This window comes from Oncorhynchus gorbuscha, linkage group LG04 (genome assembly GCF_021184085.1).
Source record: "Oncorhynchus gorbuscha isolate QuinsamMale2020 ecotype Even-year linkage group LG04, OgorEven_v1.0, whole genome shotgun sequence".
Lineage (NCBI taxonomy): Eukaryota > Metazoa > Chordata > Actinopteri > Salmoniformes > Salmonidae > Oncorhynchus > Oncorhynchus gorbuscha.
Window position 1 is genome coordinate 85,203,611 of NC_060176.1, and position 19,021 is coordinate 85,222,631.

The 19,021-nt window shown below is 47.2% G+C and overlaps 1 protein-coding gene across 1 annotated transcript; it reads left to right on the plus strand.

Moving 5' to 3' along the window:
* The first annotated feature begins 232 nt into the window (after positions 1-232).
* Positions 233-18,778, plus strand: isca1 (iron-sulfur cluster assembly 1). The gene is made up of 4 exons (XM_046345473.1): positions 233-376; positions 9,975-10,028; positions 11,756-11,861; positions 18,419-18,778. Exons 1-4 carry the CDS (start codon positions 293-295, stop codon positions 18,565-18,567), a joined length of 393 nt encoding a protein of 130 aa, XP_046201429.1. The 5' UTR covers positions 233-292; the 3' UTR covers positions 18,568-18,778.
* The last annotated feature ends 243 nt before the right edge of the window (positions 18,779-19,021 follow it).

Here is a 19,021-nt window from a genome sequence, read left to right on the forward strand (position 1 = left end):
AGCAGCATTTCTGCTGAGACTGTTATTCACTCGGTGTAGCTACATACATAAAAGGGGGTACTACAACGTTATGGTTTTAAATGACCTTGTGTCTTTGTTGTGTTGCTCATGTTTTTGGAGGTTTCATAACTGTACTTTGTCTATTGGCTGAACTGCCTGTCAACTAATAAAAATCCTCCTATCGTGGCTCTGTATGCTAATCTAATATCGGCCCCTTTCGCACGCCTGCGCAGACAGGTGTTTTCATGTTAGCTAACGGGGCTACATTTAATGTTTCTGTTGACTGCTGAACATGTCTGCCTCGATGGTGGCGAGGGCGACGGTCAGGGCTGTCAGTAAAAGAAAGATATTAGCTACAAGAGCTGCTTTAACTCTGGTAAGTGTGTAGAAGTACTCGACATTGCTATTTTCTTCTCTAAACTGACGGTTTGTGGTATGACCGCTAGGCTAGCTAGCTCCGGCTAACGGGGGTCCTTGTTGTTGTTTTAAAGATGTCGTTGTTCTCTGGTGAATCTCATAACGTGTGGTATGTATGTTTCCTAATGATTTTGACGAGTAGTGATTGAATTGCGTGTGAGAGTTAGCTAAACTAGCTAATATCTTCAACGATTAGGAATACACTAGTTTTAGACAAATGTTGTGATATAATCAAATGTTTTTTTGGTGTCATTTACTGGTAGACTGGACATTTCTAAAAAACAAATACATCTGATTAAAATTAGTATATTGCATCCGCCATGGAGCCCAGTTTCATAATATTATTGTGTGTCCAATCTGCTTGCCTTAGTTTATGTAATCGCGGAAAAACCCAGGCCTCATTTTAGTGCATTTTTCACCCTGCAGGTTTCTGTTGTTTTGAGCACCAACTCGCCTCCCGGAAGTTCTATTCCCAGACCGTTGTTCTGATTAACAATGCCATCTTCACTATGCTGGCAATGAGATTAACCTTGAAGATTTACCTCCGGTAATTTCATATTGACATGGTTATGCTACTTAGTGAGCGATTCGCCTGGGTACACGTTGTGGTGACCCACGGTGCCAGAGATGGCTGGCGCCTACCCTTCAAAAGTTACACATGTTCTGGTCATTGACCAGGGCCTAAAATTAATAACACTTACCACCTGCCAAATGTGGGTAGGTTGTTGAATTCGCGGGTAAAACCGCTGCTTGGTCAATCCGGTGTTTGCATTGGCCGTGCAGCATTTACGTTGATACAGCCTTTGCAGAAGTCGCATTCATACTTGCGAAACAGCGTCCCGCTGTCTCTCTATGTCCCGCTGTCTCTCTATGTCCCGCTGTCTCTCTGTGTCCCGCTGTCTCTCTGTGTCCCGCTGTCTCTCTATGTCCCGCTGTCTCTCTATGTCCCGCTGTCTCTCTATGTCCCGCTGTCTCTCTATGTCCCGCTGTCTCTCTATGTCCCGCTGTCTCTCTATGTCTCTCTATGTCCCGCTGTCTATGTCCCGCTGTCTCTCTATGGCCCTCTGTGTCTCTATGTCCCGCTGTGTCTCTATGTCCCGCTGTGTCTCTATGTCCCGCTGTGTCTCTATGTCCCGCTGTCTCTCTATGTCCCGCTGTCTCTCTATGTCCCGCTGTCTCTCTATGTCCCGCTGTCTCTCTGTCTCTCTATGTCCCGATGTCTCTCTATGTCCCGCTGTCTCTCTATGTCCCGCTGTCTCTCTATGTCCCGCTGTCTCTCTATGTCCCGCTGTCTCTCTATGTCCCGCTGTCTCTCTATGTCCCGCTGTCTCTCTATGTCCCGCTGTCTCTCTATGTCCCGCTGTCTCTCTATGTCCCGCTGTCTCTCTATGTCCCGCTGTCTCTCTATGTCCCGCTGTCTCTCTATGTCCCTCTGTCTCTCTATGGCCCTCTGTGTCTCTATGGCCCTCTGTGTCTCTGTCTCTATGGCCCTCTGTGTCTCTGTCTCTATGGCCCTCTGTGTCTCTGTCTCTATGGCCCTCTGTGTCTCTGTCTCTATGGCCCTCTGTGTCTCTGTCTCTATGGCCCTCTGTGTCTCTGTCTCTATGGCCCTCTGTGTCTCTGTCTCTATGGCCCTCTGTGTCTCTGTCTCTATGGCCCTCTGTGTCTCTGTCTCTATGGCCCTCTGTGTCTCTGTCTCTATGGCCCTCTGTGTCTCTGTCTCTATGGCCCTCTGTGTCTCTGTCTCTATGGCCCTCTGTGTCTCTGTCTCTATGGCCCTCTGTGTCTCTGTCTCTATGGCCCTCTGTGTCTCTGTCTCTATGGCCCTCTGTGTCTCTGTCTCTATGGCCCTCTGTGTCTCTGTCTCTATGGCCCTCTGTCTCTGTGTGTCTCTGTCTCTATGGCCCTCTGTCTCTGTGTGTCTCTGTCTCTATGGCCCTCTGTCTCTGTGGCCCTCTGTCTCTCTGTGGCCCTCTGTGTCTCTATGGCCCTCTGTGTCTCTATGGCCCTCTGTGTCTCTATGGCCCTCTGTGTCTCTATGGCCCTCTGTGTCTCTATGGCCCTCTGTGTCTCTATGGCCCTCTGTGTCTCTATGGCCCTCTGTGTCTCTATGGCCCTCTGTGTCTCTATGGCCCTCTGTGTCTCTATGGCCCTCTGTGTCTCTATGGCCCTCTGTGTCTCTATGGCCCTCTGTGTCTCTCTCTATATGTCCCTGTGTCTCTCTCTATATGTCCCTGTGTCTCTCTCTATGTCCCGCTGTCTCTCTATGTCCCTCTGTCTCTATGTCCCGCTGTCTCTCTATGTCCCTCTGTCTCTATGTCCCGCTGTCTCTCTATGGCCCGCTGTCTGTCCCTCTGTCTCTTATGTCTTGGCCATCTATCTGAGTCTGTCTGTCTGTGCTCCTGAGCAGCACAGCAGTCTTCGGCGTCACTGCAGACCCTGGTTCGATTCCAGGCTGTATCACAACTGGCTGTGATTGAGAGTCCCATAGGACGGCACACAATTGGCCCAGTGTCGTCCTGGGTGGGCTGCCATTGTAATTAAGTTTGTTCTTAAGGTTTGATAAATGTACCTCTGAAGGTGAAATGTGTACTAACATTCTGAAATGTTGCTCTAATTTATCATCCAAAGGGTCCCAGAGATAACATGAAGTGTCGTTTTATTAGATAAAATCCTTTTTCATATGCTAAAAAGGTTCATATAGCATGCACGATCGATTTGCAAAGAAAGGAATCTGTGAAAATCTAACCCTAAACGTTGGTTCAACCAGTCAAATCACGTTCGTATGTATTACTCAAAGACCCTAGAATGTAACCAGACTTCACTATATCATTAGGGGTGTAGTATATCCTATGGGACACCATATTTGGTCAGAGTGACGCCTTCATGGCACGCCGGTGACTCGGTGTTTTTCACTTGATTGAATCTAACTTCGTCAAATATGCACTAATCCCGGTCAAACAATGCTAGCTAGATAGCCAAGGACCGGTGCTTTACAGAAACCCTGTATCTGTCGCAAAATGTAGCTGCTAACATTGTGCGACAGCATGCTAATTATTTTTGGACAAAATTTATAAGAATATTCAGAGTTATGAAAACTGGTTGTTTTGCAAATGTTGATCTTATAAAATGGCTACTAATACTGAAAAAGCTAAATCAAAGTCCAAGTATACAGATTTGACGATGTTCTTGCAGAAAAATGTAATATGAATGACTAAATGTCATGTAGTTCACTCATATTTCCAAGTTATCAGTTTGAAACTTTGCACATACGCTGCTGCCATCTTGTGGATACCATCGGAATTACAACCAGCGTGATGGCCAGAACTGGATTCTTTCTGTTGCATTTCAAAGATGGTGGTAAAACAAAACAAAAAAAACAGTTGTGTTAGCTTCCCTAAATTTTCTTGTCTTGCCAATGAAGACTTAATCAAGTAGTTGGTAATACCAGTGGGTTTTGTGATGAATGAGACATCTGATTCAATGAATGATGGAGCGGAATTTGTTTTTTTTGACTCCCATTTTATTTAATGTGCTCCAACGCTTTTTACTATCCTTCTTTATCATATATCTTTGTTTCACATTTTATTCTGTTGAGTCACATTTCTCTATTTGCGGTACGTTTGTCAATCAGTTGTGCAGCAAGACTTACTTGCCCTTTTGCGTCATCCCTCTCAACCATACAATTTAAATTCCTCATCAATCGAAGGGTATTTAACCGGTTTTACAGTTATTTTCTTAATGGGTGCTGATTAAAATTATTATATTGCATCCGCCATGGAGCCACAATCAGCCAACCTCACCCCAATTGAGATGGTTTGGGATGAGTTGAACCGCGGAGTGAAGGAAAAGCAGCCAACAAGTGCTCAGCGTATGTGGGAACTCCTTCAGGGGTGAAGCTGGTTGAGAGAATGCCAAGAGTGTGCAAAGCTGCCAAGGCAAAGGGTGGCTACTTTGAAGAGTCTCAAATATAAAATATAATTGGATTTGTTTAACATTTTGTTTTGTTATTACATGATTGTTATGAGAATCTTGTTATCAATATTCATAAACTTCAATTAATCTATTCAGTCTGCAACCCAGAGTTTGTAACTTTCTGGTTTAAATGAAACGGACAGAGTTCCCAGCTTACAATAGTCAAAATGTTTATTCACGAGAACACTCTGAAGTCCATTATACAGAGACATCCATTTAATACCTGGCTCCTTACTTACGTACATACTTTCACACAAACAACAGATATCCTATGCACATACATAGAACAGAGGTGAGTTTTATCCTTCTCCATAGTTCTCACCCCTGTATATCACTACCCAGCCGACAGTTCCATTCCCCCGAGATTAGGGGAACCTTGAGAAGGACTCCCTGTCCTATCATAAGTTTCTCAGAGTTCTAGCCAGGTCGGGTCAAACACAGTTGAACTGTTCTCTGTATTTTCTTAGGCACACACATACACACACATTTCTCTCCCTCACAGGTCTCTTCTGAACCTAGTTGGACTTACGTTTAATACTTGAATTATTCCTAATACATGCTACATAAACTATAATCCCTAATAGTTGGGTTTCAGGGTATAATTATTTAATCATTAAACACATCAATTATTTTATCAACGATTCTGTAGTTTGAATCTGTGGACATCGGAGAGATGAAGTCACAATGTTTGGCTGCTGTGGGTGTAAATCCAGCATTTGAAGCAAGAGGGATATATATGTGTAATTATTTAACTACAGGTACCGTTGCTGAGAGAGATGGCTGTAAGTAAAGTAATACTGTGCTGCCTGGCACACCAAAGAGCACGAGGTACTGCAGGCAGGGTGGTTGGCGTCACTAAATCCATTAGGCAGGTACCTGATTATATTGCCAACCCTTTTCATCGAGACTCATTGAGAACAAGGTGCCATCTTGAACAGGAAATGGCGTGTTTCTCCTAGATAACAGCCATCTGAACTCTCTAAACATGACTACTGTGATGCTTCAGTGGTTAAACGGTTTGTCACAGATTACAGTCATATTTATGAAATGTAAAAAAAATCCTACATATGCCATTTTTTATTTTACCAGGTAAGTTAACTGCGAACACATTCTAAGCTATTACCTGGGGGAATAATAACGGGTGAGGATGAATGAGCCTAATGGCAGCTGGGGATGATTAGGGGACCGTATGCGGTTTGGTAATTTAGTCAGGACACCGGGGTTAACACTGCTACTCTTACTATAAGTGGCGTGGTTAACTCCCTCCCTCCTGAATCCTCTCCCCCCTCCTCCCTCTCTCTGCAGATGACTTCGTCAATAAGTGTCCGATGGTTAACACCCCTACTGCCCTAACAAGATGAAATCTCGTGGCGTGGTTAAGACCACCCCTACTCCCTTAACAAACTAAGTGTCGGGGTTAAGAGAGCTCACCCTAAAACTCTTCCCTCCGACAATAAGACCAGTATCCCTTCTTTCTTTTCTCTCCAAAACTCTTGAACGTGGTTAACACCCCTACTCTTACAATAGTCAGTTTCAAGACTAGTCATTCAACTGAGACTGGTTAACACCCCTACTCTTACAATAAGTGTCGATGGTTAACACCCTCCTACTCTTACAATAAGTGTCGTACCAGGTTAACTCCCTACTCTTACAATAAGTGTCTGTCATAACCTCACATGGTTAACACCCACACAATACTCTTTTCCCCCTTCTGACAATAAGTGGCGTGGTTAACACCCCTACTCTTACAATAAGTGTCGTGGTTAACACCCCTACTCTTACAATAAGTGGCGTGGTTAACACCCCTACTCTAACAATAAGTGTCGGGGTTAACTCCCCTACTCTTACAATAAGTGTCGTGGTTAACACCCCTACTCTTACAATAAGTGGCGTGGTTAACACCCCTACTCTTACAATAAGTGGCGTGGTTAACTCTGCTACTCTAACAATAAGTGGCGGGGTTAACTCTGCTACTCTAACAATAAGTGGCGTGGTTAACTCCGCTACTCTAACAATAAGTGGCGTGGTTAACACCCCTACTCTAACAATAAGTGGCGTGGTTAACACCCCTACTCTAACAATAAGTGGCGTGGTTAACACCCCTACTCTAACAATAAGTGGCGTGGTTAACTCTGCTACTCTAACAATAAGTGGCGGGGTTAACTCTGCTACTCTAACAATAAGTGTCGGGGTTAACTCCCCTACTCTAACAATAAGTGGCGTGGTTAACTCTGCTACTCTAACAATAAGTGGCGTGGTTAACTCCGCTACTCTAACAATAAGTGGCGTGGTTAACACCCCTACTCTAACAATAAGTGGCGTGGTTAACACCCCTACTCTAACAATAAGTGGCGTGGTTAACTCTGCTACTCTAACAATAAGTGGCGCTCTGCTACTCTAACAATAAGTGGCGGGGTTAACTCTGCTACTCTAACAATAAGTGTCGGGTTAACTCCCTACTCTAACAATAAGTGGCGTGGTTAACTCTGCTACTCTAACAATAAGTGGCGTGGTTAACTCCGCTACTCTAACAATAAGTGGCGTGGTTAACACCCCTACTCTAACAATAAGTGGCGTGGTTAACACCCCTACTCTAACAATAAGTGGCGTGGTTAACTCCGCTACTCTAACAATAAGTGGCGTGGTTAACTCTGCTACTCTAACAATAAGTGGCGTGGTTAACTCTGCTACTCTAACAATAAGTGGCGTGGTTAACTCTGCTACTCTAACAATAAGTGGCGTGGTTAACTCTGCTACTCTAACAATAAGTGGCGTGGTTAACTCTGCTACTCTAACAATAAGTGGCGGGGTTAACTTTGCTACTCTAACAATAAGTGGCGGGGTTAACTCTGCTACTCTAACAATAAGTGGCGGGGTTAACTCTGCTACTCTAACAATAAGTGGCGTGGTTAACTCTGCTACTCTAACAATAAGTGGCGTGGTTAACTCCGCTACTCTAACAATAAGTGGCGTGGTTAACTCCCCTACTCTACAATAAGTGGCAATAAGTGGCGTGGTTAACACCCCTACTCTAACAATAAGTGGCGTGGTTAACACCCCTACTCTAACAATAAGTGGCGTGGTTAACTCCGCTACTCTAACAATAAGTGGCGTGGTTAACTCTGCTACTCTAACAATAAGTGGCGGGGTTAACTCTGCTACTCTAACAATAAGTGGCGTGGTTAACTCTGCTACTCTAACAATAAGTGGCGTGGTTAACTCTGCTACTCTAACAATAAGTGGCGGGGTTAACTCTGCTACTCTAACAATAAGTGGCGGGGTTAACTCTGCTACTCTAACAATAAGTGGCGGGGTTAACTCTGCTACTCTAACAATAAGTGGCATGGTTAACTCTGCTACTCTAACAATAAGTGGCGGGGTTAACTCTGCTACTCTAACAATAAGTGGCGGGGTTAACTCTGCTACTCTAACAATAAGTGGCGGGGTTAACTCTGCTACTCTAACAATAAGTGGCAGGGTTAACTCTGCTACTCTAACAATAAGTGGCGTGGTTAACTCTGCTACTCTAACAATAAGTGGCGTGGTTAACTCTGCTACTCTAACAATAAGTGGCGGGGTTAACTCTGCTACTCTAACAATAAGTGGCGGGGTTAACTCTGCTACTCTAACAATAAGTGGCGGGGTTAACACCCCTACTCTAACAATAAGTGGCGTGGTTAACTCTGCTACTCTAACAATAAGTGGCGTGGTTAACACCCCTACTCTAACAATAAGTGGCGTGGTTAACACCCCTACTCTAACAATAAGTGGCGGGGTTAACTCCCCTACTCTAACAATAAGTGGCGGGGTTAACTCTGCTACTCTAACAATAAGTGGCGTGGTAACCCCCCTACTCTAACAATAAGTGGCGTGGTTAACTCCCCTACTCTTACAATAAGGGGCGTGGTAACTTTAGTCACCACAGAGTGTGGACACCCGTTTTAACGTCCCATCGAAAGACTGCACCCTACAAAGGACAATGTCACTGAGGAAAGGGTGCCGCCTACTGTCCCTCCAACAACACTAACAGCAGCATCTGGTCTCCCTTCCAGGGACTGATCAGGACCAACCTTGCTTAGCTTCAGAAGCAAGTCAGCGGTGGTATGCAGGGTGGTATGCTGCTGGTTAAAGCCAGTGGTGGGGTGCAGGGTGGTCTGCTGCTGGTTAAAGCAGGGTGGTATGCTGCTGGTTAAAGCCAGTGGTGGGGTGCAGGGTGGTCTGCTGCTGGTTAAAGCCAGCGGTGGGATGCAGGGTGGTATGCTGCTGGTTAAAGCCAGTGGTGGGGTGCAGGGTGGTCTGCTGCTGGTTAAAGCAGGGTGGTATGCTGCTGGTTATAGCCAGTGGTGGGGTGCAGGGTGGTCTGCTGCTGGTTAAAGCCAGCGGTGGGATGCAGGGTGGTATGCTGCTGGTTAAAGCCAGTGGTGGGGTGCAGGGTGGTCTGCTGCTGGTTAAAGCAGGGTGGTATGCTGCTGGTTATAGCCAGTGGTGGGGTGCAGGGTGGTCTGCTGCTGGTTAAAGCAGGGTGGTATGCTGCTGGTTATAGCCAGTGGTGGGGTGCAGGGTGGTATGCTGCTGGTTATAGCCAGTGGTGGGGTGCAGGGTGGTCTGCTGCTGGTTAAAGCCAGCGGTGGGATGCAGGGTGGTATGCTGCTGGTTAAAGCCAGCGGTTGGATGCAGGGTGGTATGCTGCTGGTTAAAGCCAGCGGTGGGATGCAGGGTGGTATGCTGCTGGTTATAGCCAGCGGTGGGGTGCAGGGTGGTATGCTGCTGGTTAAAGCCAGTGGTGGGGTGCAGGGTGGTATGCTGCTGGTTAAAGCCAGTGGTGGGATGCAGGGTGGTATGCTGCTGGTTAAAGCCAGCGGTGGGATGCAGGGTGGTATGCTGCTGGTTAACACAGTGGGATGCAGGGTGGTATGCTGCTGGTTAACACAGTGGGATGCAGGGTGGTATGCTGCTGGTTAAAGCCAGCAGTAGGATGCAGGGTGGGATGCAGGGTGGTATGCTGCTGGTTAAAGCCAGCAGTGGGATGCAGGGTGGTATGCTGCTGGTTAAAGCCAGCAGTGGGATGCAGGGTGGTATGCTGCTGGTTAAAGCCAGCGGTGGGATGCAGGGTGGTATGCTGCTGGTTAAAGCCAGCAGTGGGATGCAGGGTGGTATGCTGCTGGTTAAAGCCAGCAGTGGGATGCAGGGTGGTATGCTGCTGGTTAAAGCCAGCGGTGGGATGCAGGGTGGTATGCTGCTGGTTAAAGCCAGCGGTGGGATGCAGGGTGGTATGCTGCTGGTTAACACAGTGGGATGCAGGGTGGTATGCTGCTGGTTAAAGCCAGCAGTGGGATGCAGGGTGGTATGCTGCTGGTTAAAGCCAGCAGTGGGATGCAGGGTGGTATGCTGCTGGTTAAAGCCAGCGGTGGGATGCAGGGTGGTATGCTGCTGGTTAACACAGTGGGATGCAGGGTGGTATGCTGCTGGTTATAGCCAGCAGTGGGGTGCAGGGTGGTATGCTGCTGGAAGACTGCCAGTGTCTGCACTGTCATAACTGTTGTAAATGATCATCAACCCCTTTCCTCTGTTTGTTCTTCCAGACTCCTCCTGCTGTGAATAGGATCCGGACCCTCCTGGAGAACAAGCCAGAATATGTAAGTATCCTTCTAACTTACCCTCCTCTATACCCCTGAGATAATATATAACCCTCTATACCCCTGAGATAATATATAACCCTCTATACCCCTGAGATAATATGTAACCCTCCTCTATCCCCCTGAGATAATATCTAACCTTCCTCTATCCCCCTGAGATAATATCTAACCTTCCTCTATCCCCCTGAGATAATATATAACCCTCTATACCCCTGAGATAATATATAACCCTCTATCCCCCTGAGATAATATCTAACCTTCCTCTATCCCCCTGAGATAATATCTAACCTTCCTCTATCCCCCTGAGATAATATCTAACCTTCCTCTATCCCCCTGAGATAATATCTAACCTTCCTCTATCCCCCTGAGATAATATCTAACCTTCCTCTATCCCCCTGAGATAATATCTAACCTTCCTCTATCCCCCTGAGATAATATATAACCCTCTATACCCCTGAGATAATATGTAACCCTCCTCTATACCCCTGATAATATATAACCCTCTATACCCCTGAGATAATATATAACCCTCTATACCCCTGAGATAATATGTAACCCTCCTCTATCCCCCTGAGATAATATGTAACCCTCCTCTATCCCCCTGAGATAATATGTAACCCTCCTCTATCCCCCTGAGATTATATGTAACCCTCCTCTATCCCCCTGAGATAATATGTAACCCTCTATCCCCCTGAGATTATATGTAACCTTCCTCTATCCCCCTGAGATAATATGTAACCCTCCTCTATACCCCTGAGATAATATATGTAACCCTCCTCTATCCCCCTGAGATAATATGTAACCCTCCTCTATACCCCTGAGATAATATATAACCCTCCTCTACCCCCTGAGATAATATGTAACCCTCCTCTATCCCCCTGAGATTATATGTAACCCTCCTCTATACCCCTGAGATTATATGTAACCCTCCTCTATACCCCTGAGATTATATGTAACCCTCCTCTATCCCCCTGAGATTATATGTAACCTTCCTCTATCCCCCTGAGATTATATGTAACCTTCCTCTATCCCCTGAGATTATATATAACCCTCTATCCCCTGAGATAATATGTAACCTTCCTCTATCCCCTGAGATTATATGTAACCTTCCTCTATCCCCTGAGATTATATATAACCCTCTATCCCCCTGAGATAATATGTAACCCTCCTCTATCCCCCTGAGATAATATGTAACCCTCCTCTATCCCCCTGAGATAATATATAACCCTCTATCCCCTGAGATAATATGTAACCCTCCTCTATCCCCCTGAGATAATATGTAACCCTCCTCTATCCCCTGAGATAATATATAACCCTCTATCCCCCTGAGATAATATATAACCCTCTATCCCCCTGAGATAATATGTAACCCTCCTCTATCCCCCTGAGATAATATGTAACCCTCTATACCCCTGAGATAATATGTAACCCTCCTCTATACCCCTGAGATTATATGTAACCCTCCTCTATCCCCCTGAGATAATATATAACCCTCTATACCCCTGAGATAATATATAACCCTCCTCTATACCCCTGAGATAATATGTAACCCTCCTCTATCCCCCTGAGATAATATGTAACCCTCCTCTATACCCCTGAGGAGATAATATGTAACCCTCCTCTATCCCCCTGAGATAATATGTAACCCTCCTCTATACCCCTGAGGAGATAATATATAGTGGGTGTGAGGGGTTACGGGTAGTGGTATAATGGTGTTTGTGTTCCAGATTGGTCTGAAGGTGGGTGTGAGGACAAGGGGCTGTAACGGTATGACCTACACTCTGGACTTCACCAAGCAGAAGGATCAGGCTGATGAGGAGGTGCTGCAGGATGGTAAAAGCAACGTTATCGTCTTCCTTCCTTATCACTGAAATGTGTTCCTCAGAATGATGTATGTAATTGATTGTCTGTCGTTGAATTGTGTAACTTTACCATCAACATCCCCCCAATGTAATGTTGAAATGTTTTATTCAAAACATGATATGTATTAAGAGATATGTATATGGAGTGATTTCAGTGAGAATAAAAAATGTATTCAATATTTTTGCATTTTTAATGCTCAAATTGAATCTTATTTTTTTGCCATTTAAACTGGTCCTGGGTCTGGTTGTGGACTGGGACCACTGGTCCTGGGTCTGGTTGTGGACTGGGACCACTGGTCCTGGGTCTGGTTGTGGACTGGGACCACTGGTCCTGGGTCTGGTTGTGGACTGGGACCACTGGTCCTGGGTCTGGTTGTGGACTGGGACCACTGGTCCTGGGTCTGGTTGTGGACTGGGACCACTGGTCCTGGGTCTGGTTGTGGACTGGGACCACTGGTCCTGGGTCTGGTTGTGGACTGGGACCACTGGTCCTGGGTCTGGTTGTGGACTGGGACCACTGGTCCTGGGTCTGGTTTACATATTTACATTTCCCATCAATTCCCATTATTAAAATGGCTGGAGTTGGGTCAGTGTCAATGACAGTGTGTTGGCAGCAGCCACTCAATGTTAGTGGTGGCTGTTTAACAGTCTGATGGCCTTGAGATAGAAGCTGTTTTTCAGTCTCTCGGTCCCAGCTTTGATGCACCTGTACTGACCTCGCCTTCTGGATGATAGCGGGGTGAACAGGCAGTGGTTCGGGTGGTTGATGTCCTTGATGATCTTTATGGCCTTCCTGTAACATCGGGTGGTGTAGGTGTCCTGGAGGGCAGGTAGTTTGCCCCCAGTGATGCGTTGTGCAGACCTCACTACCCTCTGGAGAGCCTTACGGCGGTGATACAGCCCGACAGGATGCTCTCGATTGTGCATCTGTAGAAGTTTGTGAGTGCTTTTGGTGACAAGCCAAATTTCTTAAGCCTCCTGAGGTTGAAGAGGGGCTGTTGCGCCTTCTTCACGATGCTGTCTGTGTGGGTGGACCAATTCAGTTTGTCTGTGATGTGTATGCCGAGGAACTTCAAACTTGCTACCCTCTCCACTACTGTTCCATCGATGTGGATAGGGGGGTGCTCCCTCTGCTGTTTCCTGAAGTCCACAATCATCTCCTTAGTTTTGTTGACGTTGAGTGTGAGGTTATTTTCCTGACACCACACTCCGAGGGCCCTCACCTCCTCCCTGTAGGCCGTCTCGTCGTTGTTGGTAATCAAGCCTACCACTGTTGTGTCGTCCGCAAACTTGATGATTGGGTTGGAGGCGTGCGTTGGTCGTACCATTTCAGAGCTACCGCTTTCCAAAATAACCCTAACAATTAGAATAGGTTTTCAGCCCTTACAAGAGGGTTTCACCAGTCCCTAATGATAAGGAACCACGACAAATTCAAATTAATTATAATTCATTCTTAATACCAAATTTTATGGAATTAAAATACAATTTCTGTTTGCTCTGAAATCACTCCATATGTGTTAAGTGATATTGTGTGTTTAATACTGAGTGGTGGGGTTGGATGGTGTATAATGCTGAGTGGTGGGTGGGGTTGGATGGTGTATAATGCTGAGTGGTGGGTGGGGTTGGATGGTATATAATACTGAGTGGTGGGTGGGTGGGGTTGGATGGTGTATAATACTGAGTGGTGGGTGGGTGGGGTTGGATGGTATATAATACTGAGTGGTGGGTGGGGTTGGATGGTGTATAATACTGAGTGGTGGGTGGGTGGGGTTGGATGGTGTATAATACTGGGGTGGGGGTGGGGTTTGATGGTATATAATACTGAGTGGTGGGTGGGTGGGGTTGGATGGTGTATAATACTGAGTGGTGGGTGGGTGGGGTTGGATGGTGTATAATACTGAGTGGTGGGTGGGTGGGGTTGGATGGTGTATAATACTGAGTGGTGGGTGGGGTGGGGGGTTGGATGGTATATAATACTGAGTGGTGGGGTTGGATAATAATGCTGAGTGGTGGGTGGGGTTGGATGGTGTATAATACTGAGTGGTGGGTGGGGTTGGATGGTGTATAATGCTGAGTGGTGGGTGGGGTTGGATGGTGTATAATACTGAGGTGGTGGGGGGTTGGATGGTGTATAATGGTGAGTGGTGGGTGGGGTTGGATGGTGTATAATAATGAGTGGTGGGTGGGGTTGGATGGTGTATAATACTGAGTGGTGGGTGGGTGGGGTTGGATGGTGTATAATACTGAGTGGTGGGTGGGGTTGGATGGTGTATAATACTGAGTGGTGGGTGGGTGGGGTTGGATGGTATATAATACTGAGTGGTGGGTGGGTGGGGTTGGATGGTGTATAATAATGAATGGTGGGTGGGGTTGGATGGTGTATAATAATGAATGGTGGGTGGGGTTGGATGGTGTATAATGCTGAGTGGTGGGTGGGGTTGGATGGTGTATAATACTGAGTGGTGGGGTTGGATGGTGTATAATGGTGGGTGGTGGGTGGGGTTGGATGGTATATAATACTGAGTGGTGGGTGGGGTTGGATGGTGTATAATACTGAGTGGTGGGTGGGTGGGGTTGGATGGTGTATAATACTGAGTGGTGGGTGGGGTTGGATGGTATATAATGCTGAGTGGTGGGGTTGGATGGTATATAATACTGAGTGGTGGGTGGGGTTGGATGGTGTATCATGCTGAGTGGTGGGGTTGGATGGTGTATAATGCTGAGTGGTGGGTGGGGTTGGATGGTATATAATACTGAGTGGTGGGGTTGGATGGTGTATAATGCTGAGTGGTGGGTGGGGTTGGATGGTATATAATACTGAGTGGTGGGGTTGGATGGTGTATAATGCTGAGTGGTGGGTGGGGTTGGATGGAGTGGTGGGTGGGGTTGGATGGTGTATAATACTGAGTGGTGGGGTTGGATGGTATATAATACTGAGTGGTGGGTGGGGTTGGATGGTATATAATACTGAGTGGTGGGGTTGGATGGTATATAATACTGAGTGGTGGGTGGGGTTGGATGGTGTATAATGCTGAGTGGTGGGTGGGGTTGGATGGTGTATAATAATGAATGGTGGGTGGGGTTGGATGGTGTATAATGCTGAGTGGTGGGTGGGGTTGGATGGTGTATAATGCTGAGTGGTGGGGTTGGATGGTGTATAATAATGAATGGTGGGTGGGGTTGGATGGTGTATAATGCTGAGTGGTGGGGTTGGATGGTGTATAATAATGAATGGTGGGTGGGGTTGGATGGTGTATAATACTGAGTGGTGGGGTTGGATGGTGTATAATGGTGGATGGGGTTGGATGGTGTATAATACTGAGTGGTGGGTGGGTGGGGTTGGATGGTGTATAATACTGAGTGGTGGGTGGGGTTGGATGGTGTATAATGCTGAGTGGTGGGTGGGGTTGGATGGTGTATAATGCTGAGTGGTGGGTGGGGTTGGATGGTGTATAATGCTGAGTGTTGGATGGTATATAATGGTGAGTGGTGGGGTTGGATGGTGTATAATACTGAGTGGTGGGGTTGGATGGTGTATAATGGTGGGTGGGGTTGGATGGTATATAATACTGAGTGGTGGGGTTGGATGGTGTATAATGCTGAGTGGTGGGTGGGGTTGGATGGTATATAATGGTGGGTGGGGTTGTATGGTGTATAATACTGAGTGGTGGGGTTGGATGGTGTATAATGGTGGGTGGGGTTGGATGGTATATAATGCTGAGTGGTGGGTGGGGTTGGATGGTGTATAATACTGAGTGGTGGGGTTGGATGGTATATAATACTGAGTGGTGGGTGGGGTTGGATGGTATATAATACTGAGTGGTGGGTGGGGTTGGATGGTGTATAATACTGAGTGGTGGGGTTGGATGGTGTATAATGCTGAGTGGTGGTGGGGTTGGATGGTGTATAATACTGAGTGGTGGGTGGGGTTGGATGGTATATAGTGGTGGGTGGGGTTGGATGGTGTATAATACTGAGTGGTGGGGTTGGATGGTGTATAATGCTGAGTGGTGGGTGGGGTTGGATGGTGTATAATACTGAGTGGTGGGTGGGGTTGGATGGTATATAATGGTGGGTGGTTGGTTGGATGGTGTATAATACTGAGTGGTGGGTGGGGTTGGATGGTGTATAATGCTGAGTGGTGGGTGGGGTTGGATGGTGTATAATACTGAGTGGTGGGTGGGGTTGGATGGTGTATAATACTGAGTGGTGGGTGGGGTTGGATGGTGTATAATACTGAGTGGTGGGTGGGGTTGGATGGTATATAATACTGAGTGGTGGGTGGGGTTGGATGGTGTATAATGCTGAGTGGTGGGTGGGGTTGGATGGTGTATAATGGTGGGTGGGGTTGGATGGTATATAATACTGAGTGGTGGGTGGGGTTGGATGGTGTATAATACTGAGTGGTGGGTGGGGTTGGATGGTATATAATACTGAGTGGTGGGTGGGGTTGGATGGTATATAATACTGAGTGGTGGGTTGGGGTTGGTGGGTGGGGTTGGATGGTATATAATACTGAGTGGTGGGTGGGGTTGGATGGTATATAATACTGAGTGGTGGGTGGGGTTGGATGGTATATAATACTGAGTGGTTGGGTTGGATGGTGTATAATGGTGGGTGGGGTTGGATGGTATATAATACTGAGTGGTGGGTGGGGTTGGATGGTATATAATACTGAGTGGTGGGTGGGGTTGGATGGTATATAATACTGAGTGGTGGGTGGGGTTGGATGGTATATAATGGTGGTTGGGGTTGGATGGTGTATAATGGTGGTGGGTGGGGTTGGATGGTATATAATACTGAGTGGTGGGTGGGGTTGGATGGTATATAATACTGAGTGGTGGGTGGGGTTGGATGGTGTATAATGCTGAGTGGTGGGTGGGGTTGGATGGTATATAATGCTGAGTGGTGGGTGGGGTTGGATGGTATATAATGCTGAGTGGTGGGTGGGGTTGGATGGTATATAATACTGAGTGGTGGGTGGGGTTGGATGGTGTATAATGCTGAGTGGTGGGGTTTGATGGTGTATAATGCTGAGTGGTGGGTGGGGTTGGATGGTGTATAATGCTGAGTGGTGGGTGGGGTTGGATGGTGTATAATGCTGAGTGGTGGGTGGGGTTTGATGGTATATAATACTGAGTGGTGGGTGGGGTTGGATGGTATATAATACTGAGTGGTGGGTGGGGTTGGATGGTATATAATACTGAGTGTTGGATGGTGTATAATACTGAGTGGTGTGTGGGGTTGGATGTTGTATAATGCTGAGTGGTGGGTGGGGTTGGATGGTGTATAATGGTGGGTGGGGTTGGATGGTATATAATACTGAGTGGTTGGGTTGGATGGTGTATAATACTGAGTGTTGGATGGTATATAATGCTGAGTGGTGGGTGGGGTTGGATGGTATATAATACTGAGTGGTGGGTGGGGTTTGATGGTGTATAATGCTGAGTGGTGGGGTTGGATGGTGTATAATGCTGAGTGGTGGGTGGGGTTGGATGGTATATAATACTGAGTGGTGGGTGGGGTTTGATGGTGTATAATGCTGAGTGGTGGGGTTGGATGGTATATAATACTGAGTGGTGGGTGGGGTTGGATGGTGTATAATACTGAGTGGTGGGGTTGGATGGTATATAATACTGAGTGGTGGGTGGGGTTGGATGGTATATAATGCTGAGTGTTGGATGGTGTATAATACTGAGTGGTGTGTGGGGTTGGATGTTGTATAATGCTGAGTGGTGGGTGGGGTTGGATGGTGTATAATGGTGGGTGGGGTTGGATGGTATATAATACTGAGTGGTGGGTGGGGTTGGATGGTATATAATGCTGAGTGTTGGATGGTGTATAATGGTGGGTGGGGTTGGATGGTGTATAATGCTGAGTGGTGGGGTTGGATGGTATATAATACTGAGTGGTGGGTGGGGTTGGATGGTATATAATACTGAGTGGTGGGTGGGGTTGGATGGTATGTAATGCTGAGTGGTGGGGTTGGATGGTATGTAATGCTGAGTGGTGGGGTTGGATGGTGTATAATGCTGAGTGGTGGGTGGGGTTGGATGGTGTATAATGCTGAGTGGTGGGTGGGGTTGGATGGTATATAATGCTGAGTGGTTGGGTTGGATGGTGTATAATGGTGGGTGTGATTGGATGGTGTATAATGGTGGGTGTGATTGGATGGTATATAATGCTGAGTGGTGGGTGGGGTTGGATGGTATATAATACTGAGTGGTTGGGTTGGATGGTGTATAATGCTGAGTGGTGGGTGGGGTTGGATGGTATATAATGCTGAGTGGTGGGTGTGATTGGATGGTATATAATGCTGAGTGGTTGGGTTGGATGGTGTATAATGGTGGGTGTGATTGGATGGTATATAATGCTGAGTGGTGGGTTGGATGGTATATCATGCTGAGTGGTGGGTGGGGTTGGATGGTATATCATGCTGAGTGGTGGGTGTGGTTGGATGGTATATAATGCTTAGTGGTGGGTGTGGTTGGATGGTATATAATACTGAGTGGTTGGGTTGTCCTGCAGGTGTCCGTGTATTTATAGAGAAGAAGGCCCAGCTCACTCTGCTGGGGACAGAGATGGACTTCGTGGAGTCCAAGCTGTCCAGTGAGTTTGTCTTCAACAACCCCAACATCAAGGGTACCTGTGGCTGTGGAGAGAGCTTCAACATCTGAGAGGGCTTCCTGATGTGGAGAGAGCTTCCTGCTGTGGAGAGGGCTTCAACATCTGAGAGGGCTTCCTGCTGTAGAGAGCAGCCCATCTCTTCCTCGCCTCCCTCTCTCTCCCTCTCTCCCACAGCCCATCTCTTCCCCCCCTCCCTCACTCCCTCTCTCCCACAGCCCATCTCTTCCCCGCCTCCCTCCCTCCCTCACTCCCTCTCTCCCACAGCCCATCTCTTCCCCGCCTCCCTCCCTCTCTCCCTCTCTCCCACAGCCCATCTCTTCCCCGCCTCCCTCCCTCACTCCTCCCTCTCTTCCCCCTCTCCCTCCCACAGCCCATCTCTTCCCCCTCCCTCCCTCACTCCCTCTCTCCCACAGCCCATCTCTTCCCCCCCCTCCCTCCCTCACTCCCTCTCTCCCACAGCCCATCTCTTCCCCGCCTCCCTCTCTCTCCCTCTCTCCCACAGCC